At 48.3% G+C, this 21779-nt stretch overlaps 1 protein-coding gene and 1 pseudogene across 1 annotated transcript in view; one reads left to right on the top strand and one right to left on the bottom strand.

The window, feature by feature from the left end:
• The window catches only part of LOC144103825 (endothelin-converting enzyme 1-like), a 176128-nt gene extending 162421 nt beyond the window's left edge, over nucleotides 1–13707 (top strand). The window contains exons 18-20 of the mRNA XM_077636526.1: nucleotides 2686–2790; nucleotides 2866–2942; nucleotides 13486–13707. Coding sequence (XP_077492652.1) covers nucleotides 2686–2790; nucleotides 2866–2942; nucleotides 13486–13591 — 288 coding nt within the window. The 3' untranslated portion in view covers nucleotides 13592–13707. The remainder of the gene's footprint in view (nucleotides 1–2685; nucleotides 2791–2865; nucleotides 2943–13485) is intronic.
• On the bottom strand, nucleotides 176–1027 carry LOC144104084 (uncharacterized; annotated as a pseudogene).
• Nucleotides 13708–21779: the final 8072 nt, after the last annotated feature.

Raw genomic sequence — 21779 nt, 5'->3', positions numbered from 1 at the left:
GGCGAAACGCCAAGGCGCCTGTGTTCTGTGCGATGTCAGCGCACGTTAAAGATCCCCAGGTGATCGAAATTATTCCGGAGAGAGAGAGAGAAAACTTTAATTGGGAATATATATGGAGGAAGTATGAGAGGGCCCGGAAGGGACCCCCCCTTACAAACACTAGGTGGGCTCCTCGTTACAGGAGCCCATTGGCCTCCAGGGCTGCTCGGGCTCGGACGACTAGGGCCTTTTGGCTCGTTAGGTCGGAGCAGTTGAGCAGGGCTGCCTCCCAGTCCTCCGGGGTGGGGTTGGGTTTGGGGTCTAGGTTGGGGGTTGACTGGCATGCCCACACCATGTGGTAGATATCCGAGGACTTCTCCTCACAGTGTGGGCATTTTCCCGTGCAAGCGGGATCAAGGAATTTCAGAACTGCCGGGCACAGCAGAGTTTTGGTGAAGAGACGGAGGAGAATGCGTTCCTCCGTCTTAGTGAGGTCTTTGCATGGCTTGAGAAAGATTGAATGTTCAGATTGGTAAAGTTGTGTTATTTCCGTAAAGGTAAAGACGGGCTTGGGATCGGGATCCGCTGCGGTTGGGTTAGAAGGCGTTGTTACCTGGAGAGTGAGCGCGCGGGCGGAGGCATCTGCCATTTCATTGCCTTCGAGTCCTAGATGAGCGGGAGCCCATACTATCGTTCGGGGAGCGGGGGCCCCGGGATAGTCACTGTTTTGAAGAATGCGGTAAGCTAGGAAATGAATGTATCCCTGTTCAATGTTTCTACAGGCCCCTCTCGAGTCTGTAATGATGACCCGCGAGTCCCGGTCTGCGGCAGCTAGCGCGATAGCGACCTCCTCCGCATGAGTTATGTTTTGAGCTCGGAACGTAAGTCCGTTCACCGTAGCTTTCTTGTGTACGACAGCGGCCGTTTACCACCCCCCATGGTCTGGGCCGGAGGCGTCCACGTAAAAGACTCCGTGTTTGTCACCGTAGTGGTAGGCTAGAGATTCCGCCCGCGCGAGGTGTCTGCCACTATAGTCTTCCTTTGACATTTTGGCCGGGAGAGGTCGCACGTTCAGGGCGTGTCTCCAAATCTCGGGGACACGTGCGCGCTCATCCACGAGTGTTGTGTGATGGCGAATGTGCAGTCGGGCTAGTAGGCGGCGACCCGATGGCATTTGCGAGAGTCTAGTGTATTGGTTCGTCAAATGGGCTTCGCGAAGCTCGGCGAATGTGTTAACCATCCCCAGGCCCATGAGGCGTTGGTTAGACGCGTTTGCCGGGAGGTTCAGGGCACCCTTGTACATTTTTCTGAGGACTACCTCGAGGGCATTTTCGTCAGATTTCCGAAGGTGAAGGTAGGGGGTCGAGTAGAGGACTCTACTGGTTACGAAGGCACGCGCCAGCCGCAAGGCGTCTTTGCATCGTAGCCCCCCGCGTTTGTTAGAGACCCGGCGGACCATTCGGCCATACCTGAGTTCCTACCTTGCGCAGTCTGGCTAATGTTGTTTCAACTCGTCTTTGTTTGTGGATGAAAAGACCAAGTACTTTGATCTCGTCGTGTTCGGGTATGGGGCCGTTAGGCAGGGATAGTTCCAGTTTGGTATCGCACTTTGGTGATGGGCGAATGTGCACAAATTCAGACTTAGCCGGGGTGCACTGAAGGCCGCAATGGCGAGCGTAGGCATCTACGATCGCTGCCGCTTGCTGCAGGTGGGTTTCTATGTCACCGACGGTGCCGTGTTTGGCCCAGATGGTTATGTCGTCAGCATAAAGCGCATGCTGAATGCCTTTGACTTTCGCCAGCTGGGCCGGGAGATTCATCATGGCGAGATTGAAAAGGAGCGGAGAAATAACCGCGCCCTGCGGGGTTCCTCACGTTCCTAGCCGGTAAGGGCCGTGTTCTTCGTCTTGTATCCTGGTGATTGATTGTTGCTCAGATAGGAATTGTTTTACGTACTGAAAGGTTCTGCGACCGCAGTTGGTCTGGGAAAGATGTTGTAAGATGCTTTCGTGTTTGACATTGTCGAAGGCGCCCTTTAAGTCTAAGGCGAGTACTACCTTGTCGCTTACGGGGTATTCGACGGGGTTGAGAATTTCTCGATCGAGTTGTAGCAGAATGTCCTGTGCGGATCGGTGCGGGCGAAAACCGTACATGGTGTCAGCGAATGCGTTGTGGTCTTCCAAAAATTTCAATTATTCCGGAGCCGTACACTGCGGCACCACTTTCTTCGATTCTTTCTTTTCTCAGTCCCTACTTTATCTCTTCCCTTACGGCGTGGTTCAGGTGCCCACCGAGATGTGAAACAAATAATGCGCCATTTTCTTTCCCCAACAACCAATTTCAATTTTTCACAGTGTTTTTTTTTTTCCTTTCCATTCCCACGAGACATGGTTGTTTCACCAGTGCCTAGTATCACGGTCATCCCCAGAGAGGCTGGAGGCTAAGCAGAATTTTGAAGACCAATTTTAAGCGTTGCATTGCACATCATATCGAGGCAATTAGGAATGGGTCAGCCTATGCACACCATGCTACAGCAGGCCGCAGTCTTTTAACATTCTTTATGGTTCCTTTGTAGAAATGAAGATTTGAAACAAAAAATAAAGGACACATCTTAGTTTTCGCAGGGCACGCCTTATAATTAGCAAGCAAGCGGCACATTAGCCCTCCCATCTGCAAGCTTTATTTCAAGTATACTGTTTATTACAGGCATACGAAGAAGTTTTGAACGAAGAATGTCAGAATATAGATACTCGTCTAGAAGGTTTCAGAAATACCTCCGGGAAGCAGTTGTTTTTTCTCGGATCAGCAATGGTGAGCCACGTCTTTCTCACTGTATATTAAGAAAAGTAAAGAAAAAGTCACAAAATCGAACATATCATCCCGCAGGCAATGTGCGGTGCGATGAATGACAGTGGTCTACATTGGTGGATGCTAACTTTTCAGCACAGTCCTTACATGTACAGGTAAGGGGAATTTATGAATCATTATACCTTTAAATATTTTCGAAGTGCTCTATGACTAAGGGAAATAAATTGCCCGCAGTTGACACGAAGGCATGACTCTAGTAAGGGAATAGAGACTACCAATATTGATATTCAGAAATTTAGACCTTTTTTTCTAGAAAAAACACAAAAGCGACTTAGGGAATTATGATGTATTAATTTCAGTTGATGAGAAGTGACAAAATGCTCGTGTTACGAAAAATAAAAAGGACGAGTATTTTAACGGCTATAAATAATTTAATCTCCTACTTGGAGTTGTGGAGGGGGTTTTGCTGATTAAGAGTCCAAGGGTGTAAATTGTCAAGAAAGAAAGTGATAAGAAACGAAGAAATTCATACGAAAAATAAATTGGTGGTGTTGGAAAGTCGCTATACAATTGCAGATATGTTGTGTAAATGTAGTTTAAAGTTTATCACGCTGCCCGGTATCGAGATAACACGAAATGCAAAAAAAAAACAGGATGGTCAGCAGCATGTAACGCGAAAGTTCAAGCGTTAGCTAGGTGTGAAGCAAAAAAAAATTCTCAGAGATACGTTTAGTTTTGACGTTCTCTGTAGAAGTCTAAACTCGCTCTTCAAAGTATGTTGAATTATCCTGTGAGAAGCATCAGACATGACCTATAAAAGGAAACAGAACTGGCGCGTTAAGCTGTGCCATGGTTTCATGCCCCCTTTTTGTGAAGCTACCAAGAAGCGACCCAAACCATAGTCGGGTAAAACACAAGAACTAAGCCACACATGACACCTAATAGATACCCTCTAGGCAATGGCGTCGACTGATTGTCATGACGTTGTTGTTCTATGCTTTCCATGCACTTCCTTCTGAAAAGAAATAGGTACTATACGCACGAGAAGTTCGCAGTCTGAGTTCTATCTTAAGTAGATGAAGCGCAGAAAAGACAGCACACAGACAAACAATAACGCGAGACCGGCGCTGCTTGCTACTAGCGCAAGTAGTGCCTCTTTCGTGTTATTCTTTGTCTGTGTGCTGTCTTTTGTGCGCTTGATCTACTCAAGCTATGCACCAACGTGTCCCAGAACGTGCTCTGCTGAGTTCTATCACCTCCTCTGAAAGGAACAGATGGCCGTGGTACTTTTTCATTAGCATATCCAACCTATCCTTGCATACCTTATGAACGAGTATATCTGTGTATAGTCCTACCGTTGGGGCTTGGAAATTATTTTGTAATGCGCCCGCTGACCACTCCGCCACCTGCGGAGCGCTTTGAAAGATCACCTCAGTTGATTGCCGACTGACCAACACCCCCCCCCCCCCCCCCCCCGTGTGTTGGGTGCATTCGCCGCTTGTGGCGAACAGTGGGCCGTTGGTGCGTCCATGCTCGCCAAACGGCGAGATGCGCGTTGCCTCGGGCATGTTGTAAGGCTTATGTTCTGTTGACATGCAGCGACTGTGCTGTATAGTCCGATTCGAGGTCCTTGATCTCTAGTTCGCGCCCATTAACTGCAAACAATATTGTGCGGCTAGATCTTTTTGTATGAACAGCGCCTAGATGCCAATCGTGTCCAGCAAACGTACCTTATTGGGACGCTTATTATGGGTCACTCCCACAATGTTAGCTGATGATGGCGTTCAATTTTTTGGTGCAAGGGCTCCTTTGGTCAAAAGGCGCCATGCCACAAGGCATATTTCTTAAAAAAAGGCATTGTAAGGGACCAATATTGTAGGCGTTTCATCCCAGCGAAGCCTAGCACTAGGGTCGGGAGACCTCGTTTGCATTTCATCACCGGTGGATACTCTGCTGCCGTGCAAAAAAAAAAACAGGGCATGATATTTCATTATTCTCTTTATAGGTTTCGCTACGGCACGCTGTTTCCTTTAAGCATCAAAATGTTGTGACCGTAGACTGTCGCGAAGCGAAGAGGACGCTGTTCTGTCATTGGGTAGTTGACGATGAGGACGCCGCAGCTAGCGCTTGAGTGACTTTGGTTTTGGTATGTCCCTTGTGTGCGGCCTATCGTTACTGCTGCTGTACTAACCCCGTAATATTTGGTGGAGGTGACGCTTCATTGACGACCCTACCCTAAATATTCTCTCCTGATCCTCGCTCCTCGCCGCGACCTTCTCGATATCTGCGTGGACGATGCACCAGTTGCCGCTCTGATTGACAATGGCGCTCAAACTTCTGTCTTTAGCTCCTCATTGCGCCGTCGCCTGAAGAAGGTTGTGACACCCGCCGTTTCATCAGCTGTTCGTGTCGCAGACGGCAGTGCTGCTGCCGCCGTCGGAATGTGCACTGCGCGTGTTTGCATTGCCCGTCGTACAGCCGTCCTGTTCACTATGCTCGGCCACTGCCCCCCCCCCCCCTTATGTGATCATCGGCATTGACTGCTTAACAACACGCGGCGCTAATTGAGTGCTCCACTGGGCTTCTTCGTTTGGACCTGTCACTCTGCTCTGAACACTTCGATTCCAAGCCTCCCCGCTTACGTACCGCTGAAGTTACTCGCCTGTCGCGCGATTCTACAGTATATGCTCCTATGTACCCGAACCCCCTCTTCCTGATGGTGCCTACGTCACTTACCCATTCAAGGACTTTGTCCTTCAGCAAACACCATCCTTCCACACACCGTCCTGACCTTCACCGGTAACCGCATCTTAATTACGATTGTAAACTTCAGCCTCTCTACTCAAGTTTTACCCTGTGGAATGGCACTCGCTGAACTATTTCCTTTGGTCGAATGCACAGTTTCTGCTGTCACAGCTGATCCTTCGTTTGGTCTCCATGACTCCCGCTCGGCCGCTTCGCATCCGGACCTTGCTTCTGCAATGATCGCGGCCGATTTTGCACGTCTTCAATATTGGGAATCGTCCTCTAGGCCAAACTACTGTCGTGACCCACCGCATAAATACGGGCGACGCCAGCCCCATACACAGAAGGCACTATGGTGTCCACCTTCCAGAGCGCCATATCATCCAGACGGAAGTAGACAAGATGCTGGCGAGCAACATTATTGAGCCTTTTAGCAGGCCGTGGGTGTCCCCTGTCATAATCATCCCCATTATCGTCATCAGCCTGACTACGCCCACTGCAGGACAAAGTCCTCTTCCGTGTCTTTTCAATAAATCTTGTCTTTGGACAGCTCGCCCACCCTATACCTGCAAACTTCCTAATCTCATCCGCCCACCTAACCGTCTGCATCTCCAGCTACGCTTCCCTTCTTTCGGAATCCACTCCGTTACCTTTAAGGACCAGCGGTCATCTTGCCTTCGCAGTACATGCCTTGCCCAAGCCCATTCCTTCCTCTTGATTTCGACCAGGATGTCATTAACACGCGTTTGTTCCCTCACCCACTCTGCCCGCCCACGATATTTTAACCTTATACCTATCATTTTTCTCTCCATGGATCGCTGTGTTGCCCTTAACTTAAGCTAAACCCTTTCCGTTCGCCTCCACGCTTCTGCCCCGTAGTTGAATACTGGTAAGATACTGCTGTTGTACCCTTTTGTCTTGAAGGCTATTGGTAACCTGCTATTCATGATGCGAGAACCTGCCATATGCGCTGCACCCTATTCTTATCTTTCTAGTTAATTCCCTGTCATGATCCGGATCAGCTGTCACTACCTGCCCTAAGTCGACCTATTCGTCTGCAATTACTAGCACCGCGCTGCCAATTGTAAACTGCTGTTCCCTTGCTAGACAGTTGAACAATACTTTAATGCATGCTAATTTTTGAACCACTGTTCCAATCTGCTTGTATAACTGATTGATCATGCTTTGAAATTCACCTCTTGAAAGTCATAGCAAGGCAAAGTGATCAGCGAATTGACTATCATTTAGGTATTCGCCGTTAACTGTTCTCCCTAACTATTCCCAATTCAGGCCTCGCAATACTTGCTGTAAACAGGCAGTGCATAGCATGGCGAGATCTTGTCTCTCTGCCTGATACCCTTCCTTATTAGAAAATTTATTGCTGACTTTATGGAGGACAAAGATAGCTATCTTCCAGTATTTTCACATAAGGCTCTTCTACACCCCGATTCCGCAAGGCCATCATGAGTGCCGATGTTTCCACTGAGTAAAATACTTTCTCGTAATCAATGAAAGCTATAAATAGGGGATACTTTTATTCTGCACATTTCTCTTATCACCTGATTTACAGCGTGAATATGATCTTTTGTGGAATATCCTTAGCGAAAGCCTGCCTTCTCATTTGGTTGATTGAAGTCTAAGGTTGCTGTCACTCTATAAGAGATTTACCGTAGTAAGTACCTGGTAGGCAACGGACTGTAAGCTGAGCGGCCTGTAATTTTTCAAGTCCTTGGGGTCTCCTTTCTTTTGAATTAAGATAATATTTGCGTTCTTCTAAGCTTCTGGTACGGTGGAGGTCATAAGGCATTGCGTACGCAGGGCGGCTAGCTTTTCTAGCCGCCCTGTCTTCCCTCCATCCTTCAACAGATTTGCTGTTACCTAATCCTCACCAGCTGCTTTTCCACTTTTCATTGTTCCTAAGACTTTCCTTACTTCTGCGTAGACTATCTGCATCTTAATCACATAACAAAGAAAGAAGTCTATTCTCTTCCGAGAATTGATGACACGCTCGACTGCCTCCTCGGTGCCAGGTAGTTTTCTTATACTGATCTCCTTCAGGCTACTGGAAAATTGCTGTTGACGAACGGGATCGTGAGAAGACAGCCTTTGTCACCCCTATGGCATTTACCAATTCAAGCTCATGCTTTTCAAGCCCTGCAACGCTCCTGCCACCTTAGAGCGTATTGTCACGTAGTGGTGACGGCAGTCGAAGCAGCGATGAAGACGGACGAAAGGGTCTTCTAAAAGAAAAAAATGTTTATTGGGCTGACTTGCACCCAAAATGGACTGAATCACTCGGCGGCGGCGAAGTGACAAGCGTGCTGGGCGGTCGTCGAACAGAATGGCCGCCGCTGTCGGCAGTGCTCAATTTAAAGCTGATAGCGAAATTTTGAGATAAAGCCTGCAAAGTTACTAGAACATTCCGGAACAACGTAGAATTAGCTCTGCCTGGCTGCGATCAATCGAGATAAATCTAGTCGCGTCTTGCGTCACAAAGAAAGCGATCAGGTGGTGTGGCGGCAGATTTGAAAAACGAACAAACACTGCAAATATTCGCGGCATTACTCCCCTCTCAAAGAAGCATCGACCCGATGATTTAAAACAAATAATGCGACTAGTAAGAGAAAAAAAAACGGATCTTGCAAAAAATAGAGCATGAAAATACAGCGGCCTTTAGCGCGCATAATACGGCTTCAGACGGACTACATGGACAACTTCTGGTCGTATGCGGCGTCGCTGGGATGCAGTCATTGCGTCAGGGATGACTCCATAATCCATTTCACCTAGCCGACGAAGAACCTTGTATGGGCCGAAATAGCGGCGCAAAAGCTTTTCACTCAATCCAAGGCGGCGAATGGGCGTCCGCACCCAGACTTGGTCTCCTGGCTTGTATTCCGCGTTGCGTCTTCGTAAGTTGTAGCGTCTGGCGTCGGACCGCTGCTTATCTTTGATCCGTAATCCGCCAAGCCTTCGAGCTTCTTCTGCACGTTGAAGGTAGGTGGCAACGTCGGCGTTCCCTTGTTCTGTAACGATGGGCAGCATGGCGTCTAGCGTGGTCGTGGCCTCCCTGCCGTGGACGAGTCTAAAAGGCGCCATCTGGGTGGTCTCCTGCACTGAAGTGTTGTAGGCGAAGACGACGTAAGGCAGGATGACATCCCAGGTTTTGTGTTCGGCATCGACATGCATGGCGAGCATATCGGCGATGGTTTTATTCAGGCGCTCGGTCAGTCCGTTGGTCTGCAGATGGTATGCAGTTGTCCTCCGGTGGCTGGTTTGGCTGTAACGTAGGATGGCTTGCGTTACTTCCGCCATGAATGCTGTTCCTCTGTCCGTGATGAGCACATCGGGGGCGCCGTGTCGAAGAAGAATGCAGTCCACGAAAAATTTGGCGACTTCTGCTGCTGTTCCGTTCGGTAGGGCTTTCGCCTCGGCATAGCGGGTCAGGTAGTCGGTCGCTATGATGATCCACTTATTTCCAGATGTTGACGTTGGAAAAGGGCCAAGCAAGTCCATGCCGATCTGCTGAAAGGGCCTTGAGGGAGGTTCAATGGGGTTCGGAAATCCTGCTGGTCATGAGGGAGGAGTCTTTCGTCGCTGACAATCTCGGCAGGTTTTCACATAGTGTGCGACATCGGCAGACAGTCGGGGCCAGTAATACTTGTCTTAAATGCGGCGTAGGGTGCGAATAAACCCGAGATGTCCAGCTGTCGGCTCGTCGTGTGAAGCCTGTAGAACTTCTTCGCGGAGACAAGTAGGTAGGTGCTCGCTTTAAAGTTCTTCACAAGGACCTTATCCTGCACACAGAAGGAAGACAGTCCTCGCTGGAATGAAGTGGGGGGTGAAGAAACTTTGCCTTCCAGGTACTGGATGAGGCCTTTTAGGTCGGGGTCTGAGCATTGCTGCTGAGCAAAAGAGCTGGGGCTGAAGGGTCCCAAAAAGGCGTCCTCATCGTCGTCCGGCGGCGGTGCATCTACAGGGGCTCGTGAGAGGCAATCGGCGTCAGAGTGCTTGCGTCCGGACTTGTAAACGACGGTGACGTCAAACTCCTGGAGACGCGGACTCCATCGAGCGAGTCGGCCAGAAGGGTCCTTCAAATTGGCAAGCCAGCAGAGCGCGTGGTGGTCGCTGACCACCTTGAACGGTCGTCCGTAAAGGTAGGGGCGGAATTTCGACGTTGCCCAGATGATGGCAAGGCACTCCTTCTCTGTTGTTGAATAGTTAGCCTCGGCCTTGGAAAGAGAACGGCTAGCGTATGCGATGACTTTTTCCAGCCTGTCGCTTTTTTGAACGAGGATGGCGCCTAGTCCCACGCTGCTTGCGTCGGTATGAACTTCAGTATCGGCGTTTTCATCAAAATGCGCAGGGATCGGTGGGGACTGTAAACGACGCTGAAGTTCCTTGAAGGATTCTGCTTGCGGCGCTTCCAATTTAAACGGCACGTCTGCCTTCGTCAGTTGGATCAGAGGCTCGGCGATGCGCGAAAAGTTTTTCACAAATCGTCGGTAATATGCTACAGTCCGAGAAATCTGCGCACTGCTTTCTTATCGGCCGGCGGTGGAAACTGTTCAATAGCAGTTGTTTTCTTTGGGTCTGGGCGTACTCCTTCCTTGCTAACGATGTGGCCTAGAAACATCAGCTCTTCGTAGGCAAAGTGGCATTTCTCTGCTTTCAAGGTTAGGCCAGACGACTTGATTGCGTCTAGTACTGTTCGAAGTCTTTTGAGGTTATCTTCAAAGTTCTAGGCGAAGACAACGACGTCATCTAAATATACCAGACAAATTTTCCACTTCAGGCCTGCCAGCACTGTATCCATCACTCGCTGAAACGTCGCTGGTGCGGAACAGAGACCAAATGGCATCCCCTTGAACTCAAACAGCCATCCGGAGTGATGAATGCTATCTTCTCGCGATCTATTTCGTCGACTTCAATTTGGCAGTAGCCGGTCTTGAGGTCCACCGATGAGAATTATTTGGCGTTGCAGAGGCGGTCTTGTGTGTCGACGATGCGGGGGAGGGGGTAGACGTCTTTCTTTGTTTTGTTGTTCAAGCAGTGGTAATCCACGAAGAATCGAAGTGCGCCGTCTTTATGTCTCGCTAGAACAACCGGTGCCGCCCATGGGCTGTTTGAAGGCTGGATGACGTCGTCGCAAAGCATTTCTTCGACTTTGTCCCGGATGGCTTGTCGTTCTCGCGGTGACACACGGTAGGGGCTTTGACGGAGAGGTCTGACGTGTTGATCCGTTATAATGCGATGCTTGGCAATTGGCGTCTGTCGCATCTTCGGCCATGTCGAAAAACTCTCACTGTAGCTTTGAAGCAGATTGCGGATCTGGTCTTGTCTGTTCAGGTGCAGGGCTGGGTTGATGCCGGAAGTGGGCGAGTTCTCTTGGTCAGGCGACTCTTCTGCGGAGGGGTCGGAGAGGGCGAAGGATTCTCGTACGTCAAATATTTCGTCGAAAAAAGCAATCGTCGTTCCTCTGTTAATGTGCCGGTATTCTTTGCTGAAGTTATTCAGCAGTGCTTCGGCCTGGCCATTGCGGAAATGTGCGATGTCCCTGCGATGCTGATTCCTGGGTCTAGAAGCAACTGCATGTTCCCCTCGATGATGGCTTCAGCGTTAATAGCTTTCGTGGCGCTTACGGTCACGATAACGCTTGATCGGGGTGGGACGCTCACTTCTTGCTCTAGGACACTCAGGGCAACGTGATTTTCCCCAGTTTTCATCGAAGCGATGGCTTTGTCCGCCGAAAGCGTGATCTGCTTAGATCAGAGGTCGATGATCGCCTGATGCTCATCTATGGCTTCAAATGGACTACGTGCTTGTGTTACCTAGATGACGTTGTAGTTTTCTCCCCAGCCTTCACCGTCTTTCTACTGTCCTTTTTGTTTTCCGCCGCACCGGTCTCCGAGTCAACTCCAAGAAGTGTAGCTTCGCCAACGCCAAATTAAGGTTCTCGGGCACTTAATCGATGCTTCTCGGGTCAAGCCCGACCCTGACAACTTTTGTGCCATTCGCGAACTCCCCACCCCCCAATCCTCGAGTGATGTGCACAGTTTCCTCGGGCTCTGCTTGTATTTCCGCCGGTTTATCCCGAACTTCGCCGACATGGCCCGTCCATTTACCACCCTCCTGAAGAAAGATGTGCCTTTCTCCTTGGGCCTCTACCAAGCTCCGCGCTTGTTGCGGCCCTCACTGCTACACCTGTGCTGGCCCATTTAAACCCTTCTGGGGAGACGGAACTTCGAGCCGACGCCGGTGGCCATGGTATTTTCGCAATCCATGCGAAAGCACCAGCACGACCACTATCGAGTCATTGCCTACGCCAGCCGCCTACTATCTTCCTCGGAACTTAACTATCCCATTATTGAGCGCGAGTGCCTGGCACTTTTTGGGCGTTAACATGATTGCACCCATATTTGTTTGGGAGGCTCTTCTGCATAGTTACGGGCCACCACGCCTTGTGTTGGCTCTTCGCTCTTAAAGACCCCACAAGAACACAGGGTCGCTGGGCCTTGCACTTGCAGGATTACGTATTTGGTGTTGTTTACAAGTCCGGCCTGTTGCACCAAGACGCTGACTGTTTGTCCCGCCATCTTGTCGGTCCTCCTGATTCCCACAGCAATAAGACCGACGATTGTGTTTGTTCCGTCTCAAACTTCCTACACATCGGTGACTTGAAGTGCCATGATCCATTTCTGCGCCCCATAATCGACTGCCTCCGCAGCGCCCCTTCCGACCCTGCTCTGAGCCTGTTCGTGCTGCATCACGATACTCTGTACCGTCGCATTGTGCACCCTGACGGCCCCGAGCTCATGCTCGTCGTCCCGACGCCCCTTCGCACCATAGTACTTGCCCAGCTTCATGATGCGCCTGCTTCAGGGCAACTCTCCTTCCGCGTGCCCCTCCGCACAGCTTGTGCACGGCGCACATCTACAACCCTTGCACTCGCACCCACCGCCCTAGGCAGCCCAAGGACTGTGCCTTCTCCCGCGGGGCGGAGGGAGAGTAGTGTTATGGTACATAGTCGCGAAGTGAAGAAAAAGTTGTTGTGCCGACTGCTTGACTGACTTGGGTTTTGGTGTGTATTCTGTGTGTGGCCCATCGTTTCTGCTACTGAACTAACCCCGTAATAATATTGTAAGTGGCTTAGCGTTTTTGTTCCTAAATTTTTATGTCATGAAAAAAATATGTATAACCATGTCCGTCCTTTCCATCAAAGTGGCCTATGCAAAGCTGGTACTACACCTACAGCAAATTATTTTAGATGGAAGCGTCGTGCCTGTTATAGTCTTTTTACTTCCCAAGGCCGACATTCACATTTGGAGCTTTTCGTTACTTGTGCGGACAGTGGCACGAAAGTACTGTAGCTGCGTATTGGTTTATCACTTTCTCCATATCACTTGCAACACTTCAGCGATGCATGCCTACGAGTAAAAAAACAAATCGAAGTTCCCATCGGCGATGACTTAATTTTTTTGGCGGCGTGCCTAGTCTGAGTGCTAGATTACACGGCACAGGCTGCGCTGTCTTTGACCCTCATACGACTACGAATGATTCCCGCGATCATTGACGTGAGTCCAGTCTGATGACGCCACGGCACAGAAAGAAGGTGAATCTAATGCAGTTCCAGGACTCTAATCTCTCCGGACGTAGAAGTGCCACAAAAAATTTTTAGCAAACACAAAAAACTCCAAACACTTTAATTTCCCCCCTGCCTAGAGGCGTAATGAACATTTCTCTTGTCAATGCATTTGTCACGCAGGTTGCTTCAAGACGTCACTTTCACCTCGTAGTTGTATATTTAGACTGCCAAGCATATAAGTTTGCAAGTTTCATTAAAAAAAATGTAGAATGTTCGACCTCTTTAAAGTATCGGGAGGAATTTTTTTCGGATCTTGATGCAGAAAAAACACCGAATGAAATATTCTTGCATACTTTTCGTTTTTTTTCCAGAGTTAATATCTCCATGCAAAATTCCGGTTACTTTGCGGAGGCGTTCGGTTGCTCAACGAATTCGTCAATGTATAAAGAGGAGGATAACAGGTGCTCTTTGTGGTGAAGAAAACTCCAACGATAAAGGAAAAAAAAGAGAAGGTGGTGGTTTTCAAGGTGGTGGTTGGCAGCTACGTATATTAGGTTTGGGGATTCTAATAAATGAGTAAGTTTGCTGAGTAATCTGTTTATACGTCTCCGGCAGGGCACAGTTACTTTTGTATCGTTATTTATATGCTTTGTGTTACCGGAGGCACACCATCAAGCTTCCTGCGCAGCAGTGATGTGCATCAGAGATTTAGGGCATTTGTCATTCCATAGTTATATTATCTGTTGCGTTCGGTTTCTAGTCCTGCATTTTAGTTGGTGAGACTTAGTTTAGAAAAAAAAACCTCCGGTCGCTTCGTACTGAGGTTAATAGATTTTTAGCGCACTGTTTTTGCTGCCCGTGTAGCAACAAAAATACGAAAATTATGAAAAACTGAGCGAGAAAAACAGGAAAGAGAAACGCTTTGGCATTTCCGCTCTTAAGCGGAATTATGTGCAATCCTGATATTTTTTTTGCTTCAGAAGGCTTCAGAAGGCCGTAGCTTTATGGAAGGTGCCTGCAAGTATTGGGGTTAGATAGTTTGGCAACATAGTACGAGCTCAGCCTGCCATGTTGGTCCAGTTGTTAGAGCGTTCGGGTACGATTCGAACCTGAACTCGGCGACCGCGTTTCGATAGAGGCGAAGGGTGCCTGTGTACTTTCATTCTTTCCCGTTGTCGGGATAAACTGAATGGTGGGAGTGAGTCCCACTGGTTAGTTTTAAAAAAGGAACGCACCCTTGACTTTGTCGCTTCACGGTGGACACCTTAACCTAAACAGCGATTCTGCTAACGCCTGTAGGCTTCCGTTGTGCCCCGTGGATGGTTAATACAAAGCTAATACAGTCGAGTCCACTTATAAGAGCCACAGTTTTAAAGCGCGCTCGCTTATTACGAACAAAGACGGATCTACGGTCAAAACATGTATTAGAGCAATATCATAGCATCTGAGATACAACAAAGAAGTACGGCCGCACAACTCGGTTACGGCGAACGAGGAGACGCTGTAAACTCAGCCTTGGAGTGTAAAACTTCCGTTTCTCTCAGGAGCGGAGAGCGGCGAGCACCTGCAAGTCCCCGTGACAACACCTCTATCCCTTTCTAAAAAAAAAACGCAACCCCCCCCCCGCCAAAAAAACGCAACAGAAGAAAAAATTACGTGATCTATGGGAGGCCGACGAAGCTTCTTGCCAAATGCGGCCGTCGAAAACGCATACCTTGAAAGAAGCGGATGATAAGTGCAGTAAGCCTCGAGTTACTGTCTTTCAATGCATGCACGAGCATGGAAGACAGGGTTTAGTGGCCGCCGTGTGTCCTAGGGAAGACTAGCAAGGTGCAGTGCTTTGGTAGCTACATGCTTGTGCGCATGACACAAAACACTGGACGATGCGTGACCTTTTGATCAGTGCGTCTGCAACTAGGCAAACATTTGTGACTTTTTTGCCGAGTGCCATGAAAAAAATTTGGAGCATTCTGCTCTTTCCGGAAAAGCGTGTGACGCACCATGTTCTGCCTTTTCGGACTGTTTTTGCCAACAAACTCAACGAGCGGGACCTGCCACATTGCATCGGTATAATTGATGTGGTCGATGTATTTTATCGGCGCCCCGTAACCAGTGCATAATGACAGCCATTGACTGCCAAGGTGCCGACGTCTCAGTTCGGGTGACTGTTCCCTGCCATGGAATAAGTCAGCGTAGTTAAAACTGACTACGGCGTTCGTTTATCAAGAGTTGCTACGGTGGAGTAGGAATGAAGAAGGACGCGGTCGAACACTCATGTTATCAAGCGCATGCTTATTTGTGGAAAAGCGTCGTCAATGTCGCCTGGGATGACTTCGCTGGTGCACGTGAGGACGCCGACACCGGAGGGCCGCACACTTACGAAAATAATAGTACGCGTTTTACGAACACAGTTCAAGTGCCAGGAAGCTGCTCACGATGACGGGGAGACCAGCCTGCCACCGGCTGCCGTGTAGGCTTGCACCGCGATTAGTTATACATATCGCGTTCCTAAAGCATCTTTTTGGCAGCAATTCTATCGGTGAGGGGCACGTAACTGCTCTGTGGAGCTTGGAAAGCGCTGCAGTAGCGTCTAGTTTGAATAAACACACGTGCATAACAGATTTACCCTGTGTGACTTCGCATTTTTGGCTTTAACATGGGAAGTCCACAAAGTATGAACCTCGAAAACAACGAACGCAATCAGCACAACCGTCAGGATCGTTATAAGTGGGCTCAACTGTGCAGCCTTCGCTGAAAAATTGCTGACAGAATCCTCCACCCTTGAAGAATATTACGATGAGCGCATATCCGGGCACTCACAGAAAAAAATTTAAGCACGAACTACGATTATTCAATCACAACCTTCAATCACCTCGACCCTAAAGAAGCTTAACCTACGATAAACGTTCAGCCGCCACTACGTCTTGCTTCCAGAAAACCTCAAGTCACTAACCACCCGCTATCACCCTCCAGCCTCCGGAAGCAGCCATCGATTGGTGTCCTTTCGGGCACCACTGTTAAAAGTGAATCTCCCAACTCCTAGCCTTCACCCAAAACCCACCCATCTCTAACATAATTTTTTGAGGCAATATAGACATAAGGCCTACAAAACAACCCATCCGCAGCTAAATCTAACTGAAGACCTTTGTCCACAACCCACCACCACCCTACAGAAACAGTCCTGATTGATTCACCTTCGGGCACCCACCAGTAAAAATGCATCTCACATCTACGAACCTGGACCAGCAGCCTAATTTCATCTATTCTTTAGTAGGCCTTCACACATAACCCTCCGCAACCACCGCACTTTTGGTACCGTTTAGGGGGCCCGCCGGTGAAATACATCTCCCGCCTACGCTCGGCCACCCAGCTAAAGCCTAAAGAAGGCTTCCATCTTCCAGAGGCGAGCTCCTACAGAGAAGCAGCGGAAAAATACATTTGGAAGACGAAATATGGGATAAGTGTGAAATCTAAATGCACGTACAATAATTAGTGCTAACCATGATTTATCGCATCACATCGCATGCCATTTTTTTGGCAGATATCATTTTAAGAATTTTTTGGAATGCATCAGGTAAATTCTGCTTCATAATAATCCTTTTTTTGCCATCACGTTCTGCATAAAGTTCATCGCGGTTTTAAGACATTTTTTTATTGTTTGCCGAAAATTGGCGCTAAAACCAGTTGATTCAATGCACCCGATGAGGACTGTGAATGGTCCACCTGTGCCGTCTCCTTAGAGTTCTAGAAAATAACGCCAGTAAACATAAGCCGCTCGTGCCAGACACAAAGAACGCGTATTGCGAAAAGCAGGTATAAGCGGCTCGACAGAGAATTCAATATTCATCCGGTTGACAACACCATGACGAAGGGTCCGCAAGCTACCGGAATTTATTTTTTTAGGCAGAGCGAACTAAACGCGTTGGCATTATTCAAAATCATTTCATCACTGGTACATTTCATTACAAAAGTGTCAGTTCTGTACTTAATAAGCTGTTTAAATTGCGTAAACTTATTTATGTACCACAGAGCGTATGCATTTTCGCATTATCGATTTGTTTAGTTGGCATTTAATTCCTTTCTTTCAACTATCTCTACAGCGGCCACAAGTCCATCTTTCCGTGCTTATTTCCGTCGCGCTGCAAAAAACAACCGCGGTAGATTAAGCTGCCTGTATTGTAATAACAGTATTATTAACTGGGGTTCAAAGTACCGAAGCTACACGGGGGTTATATGGGACGCGGTATTGGAGGACTCCGATAATCCACGGGTTCCTCAACGTGCTCTCATCTCGCTCAGCACACGCGCGTTTTTGCATTTAGCCGCGATCGAACCGGGGTCACAGTTATAATAATAATAATAATAATAATTGGTTTTGGGGGAAAAGAAATGGCGCAGTATCTGTCTCATATATCGTTGGACACCTGAACCACGCCGTAAGGGAAGGAATAAGGGAGAGAGTGAGAGAAGAAAGGAAGAAATGGGTGCCGTAGTGGAGGGCTCCGGAATAATTTCGATAATCTGGGGATCTTTAACGTGCACTGACATCGCTAAGCACACGGGCGCCTTAGCGTTTTTCCTCCATAAAAACGCAGCCGCCGTGGTCGGGTTCGAACCCGGGAACTCCGGATCAGTAATCGAGCGTAAGGGATCACTGTGGTCGGGGACAAACCCGGGACCTTTCGGACAACAGACGAGCGCCCCAGGCACTAAGCCATTATCGCGCGTATCATTTCGTATCCGCTTTCTGAGGCAGCGAATGCCTCGGAAAGTAAATGTTGCACAATCTGGTTGGGATAGTTGAGAGAAAAATGACGCCAGCCTATTATTCATCGCCGCCTTTGTGAGCCGAATCTGCCATGACTCCACACGTCGCCTCTTGAACAGGTTTGGCTCCACGACCAAGACGCTCACCTCCTCGAAGGCTATCGGGTGTTCGGCGTGCTCGCAGTGTCGGCGATGGGGTTGGATTCAGAATTCATTAGCCCGATGTCATTTATGTGTTGCCTTTATCTTTGGTGGCGCTTTTTTGTTTCGCCGATGCATGGATTTTGTAAACGACACCCGGTTGTTTTCTCTGGGGACGCGATAATTTAGTTTTGGTAAGAAGCGGCTTATTGTCGAAACAGGTTTGTGAGCCACGTGGATTCGAGTTTTCGGAGAATGCGTGCGAGTGCTTCGCTGGTTCCCCTCACATAAGGAAGCACAACACGCGCGCGTTTGGATGTCTCATTGTTGGCTGGTCCCCCCTGTCCTCCGAGCTTGACGGCGACCAAAGCGTTGAATAAAGCCACGTGCGTAGCCATTCTTCTGTAGGTCGGCGAGAACGGTGGCTTCTGCTTTTTTCTCCGCTTCGGAGGAGCAGATTGTCTTCGTTCTTCTCAGGAGAGAGGAGACAACGGATCCGCTGTCTTCTGTGTCCTGAGGAGAGCAAAGACAATCTGCTCCTGCGAAGCGGAGAAAAACTAGCAGTGGCTTAGCTCGGCTATGCCAGGATATACGTGGCGCGAGATAAGCTGAGCGGCTAAGCAGCAATTTCTCTCTCTTTCTCCATGGCTATACCACACTTCCAAAGGCCCCGCTATATATATAACATGCGCATGTGCACAAAATGAGAGGAGCTATCAAGCGGCTCCGGCGCAGCGTCAGACTTGGCTACTGTACAACGGGGGCGCACAGCTTGGCACGCGCTGGCGCCAGTGCGTTTGCCGTGGCTATGTCGTCACTCCCCTGGAACGCGCAGACCGCCGAGGCGCGCGTGGCGGCGGCTCCGGCCTGCCAGCTGTGCGCCGTGTGACGTCACTGCTCCTCGCGCATGCGCAGCACGGCCCTCCAGGAGCCACGCGAAACTGCTCAATCTCGACCACCATGGCTCACGCTACAAAAAGCAGAAGCCACCATTCTAGCCGACCTACAGAAGAATGGCTAAACACGTGGCTTTATTCCATGCATTTGTCGCTGTCAAGCTCGGAGGACAGGGGGACCAGCCAACAATGAAACACTGAAACGCGCGCGCGTTGTGCCTCCATATGTGAGGGGAACCAGTGACGCACTCGGAAGCTTCTCGGAAAACACGGAATCCACGTGGCGCACAAACCTGTTTCGACAATGAGCCACTTCTTACCACGACTGAAAGACTGCGTCCCCAGAGAAAAACAACCAGGTGTCGTTTACAAAATCCCATGCACAAAGTGCCCGGCTTCATACATCGGCGAAAAAAAACCGCCACCAAAGATAAAGGCAACGCATAAATGACATCGGGCTAATGAATTTCGAATCCAACCCCATCGCCGAACACTGCGAGCAGGCCGTCCACCCGATAGCCTTCGAGGAGGTGAGCGTCTTGGCCGTGGAGCCAAACCTGTTCAAGAGGTGACATGTGGAGTCATGGCACATCCGGCTCACAAAGACGGCGATGAATAGGGCTCCAGGAACGCTCTCCTCCGCGTACGTTAGAGGACTGCGCCACGTGCTTACAAAGGGAGAGCAAAGGCAGCAACCCCCTGCTGCTGGCACACTTTAGTCACCCCTGAAGAAGGGACCGAGTTGGTCTGGAATCGTTGGGTAAAGTTAAAGATATTGGTTGCCGTCAGTTTTCTCTCAACTATCTCAAGAACCGAACCACACGGACTTCCGTCGAAGATGTTTTCGTTCAAATCTGGTTGGGGCTTTGCACCTCTTTTATATAATTATGATACATGGCCCAAATAAACTGAAGCTATTCCCAGGCGGTGCTTTATGCGTTAGAGCAGAGCTCACAATTAGATTTAAACTGTCAGCTAACATGTGAATCTAATAATTTCAAGATTTATCATCAGTCTGGCGTAAAATGCTTTAGACTAGCGGACAGCGCGCTATAGAAAGGCCAAATAGTTAATTTTCCTAGACATAAAACTTCCTACAATCAAGCTGTCGTGCATTAGGGGCCATTTTCGCCCAGCCTAGCGCACGCAGCTTTCGGTATCTAATTATGTAAGGTAATACATATCATTTTGACTGAAAAAAAGTGTTCCTAGTTGCAAGAAAAGTGGGGCCGAATCGTGTCCCCAGCTGATTCGGAACGGTTACTCCGAATCATACAGGTTGGGATTCTGTTCCAGGATGGGGAAATAAATATGAAATCACTTGTGGTTCCAGGCAAAAATAATGGTTTGGATTCGCTTTCGGGTTCAAGATCGGTTCCGGTTCGACACCCTCATAGTAATAAATGCAGACGGTAAAGCACTGACAGAAAGTGAGTGTGCCCAGGTTTTTAACAATGCATTCCAAGGAGCGTTATCATATGAAGACATTATTTCTTCGCCTGCGTTGTAGCCGCTTTCAGACACTTTCATGCCACAAGCATTCATTAGTGAAATCAGCAATCTAGACTTGTTGAATAACCTGATGATTGCTCCTAGCTCTCTTCATCTTCATTTTAATAATATGATATGTAAAAATGCCTAGGTGAACTTGTATGAAATATTTCAGTACTCTTTTCACAGTTATCTAGTATTATTCCTCGTGACTAGCTTAGAGAAAAAGTAATACCAATTTTTAAATCCGGTGATCAGACTATTCCTCTTAACTCTCATCCTATGTCATCAATTTTCAGCATTATGAACACCTCCAGCGCATCATATGCACTAATGTCAATAGCTATCTTAAGAAGCACTCTATCGTTTTCAGATACCAACACGGCTTTAGCAAGCCTTATTCATGTCACAGCCAACCCTGGATTTAGTATGCAATATATTGCGGAGTGTATACTGAGGATAGCAGTTTGACGCATTGTTTTCGATTTCTTCAAAGCTTTTAATCGCGTTCTTCAGCGCAGGCTTCAAATAAAATTAACACATTAAAGTATTGAGCCACATTATCTAGCTCGGATTAAAGAGTTCGTCTCCAATAGAAATCAAAGTACCTCTGGAAGTGGCTGGGACAGTTCTATCACTGCAGCATCTTGAGTCCCTCAGGGCAACGAACTTTGTCCCCTGCTGTTTAAAGGTTTCAACAGTAATCTACGTGTTTCTCACTTGGAATCAGGTTACTCCCGGATAACTGTTACATAACTTAAGCTATTAACGACATTCACAAATTCCCTCCAAACCTTGATTGGGCGACTACTTGGTGTTCTGGCAAACCTCTCTAAATGATTGCAAAACTAAGCTTAATGCAGGACTCCAAATTCTGCTACTTACGTCATTAATATCGATACCCTATAGCATAGAACCAACAAGTCCCTTGGATTCATCTTCGGTCGGACTTGGCATTATCATATTAATATCTTTTCAGCATTAGCGAACGGTGCACTCGGTTTTAGGCGTAACCTCGGGAACGCAAATCCACACTACAAAAATTTGCTTATGTTACATTTATTTAATCGAACATTGGATACCGTTACGCCATATGAGATCTTGAACAAGCATGCGCCATAAGCATAAAGGAATCCCTTTAAAACTATGCTTTTTTTCATTTTGATAGATTATTCAGGCTTCCTCACTGTCACAGCATTAACAAACGCAAAAGCATGAATTGTTTTCATGATTCCTAACTCCTCAGTCCTATGGTTACGATTTTGAGATTGCGCCTTGCAACTCACATACTGAGTTTTCTTACACCTTCTCAGAACTTAATGCACTTCAAATCGTTGCTGCATCTGCTTTTTTCATCTGCTCTATTTCTT

The sequence above is a fragment of the Amblyomma americanum genome, chromosome 9 (genome assembly GCF_052857255.1).
Source record: "Amblyomma americanum isolate KBUSLIRL-KWMA chromosome 9, ASM5285725v1, whole genome shotgun sequence".
Taxonomy (NCBI): domain Eukaryota; kingdom Metazoa; phylum Arthropoda; class Arachnida; order Ixodida; family Ixodidae; genus Amblyomma; species Amblyomma americanum.
This window is presented reverse-complemented; position numbering and strand designations above follow the sequence as displayed.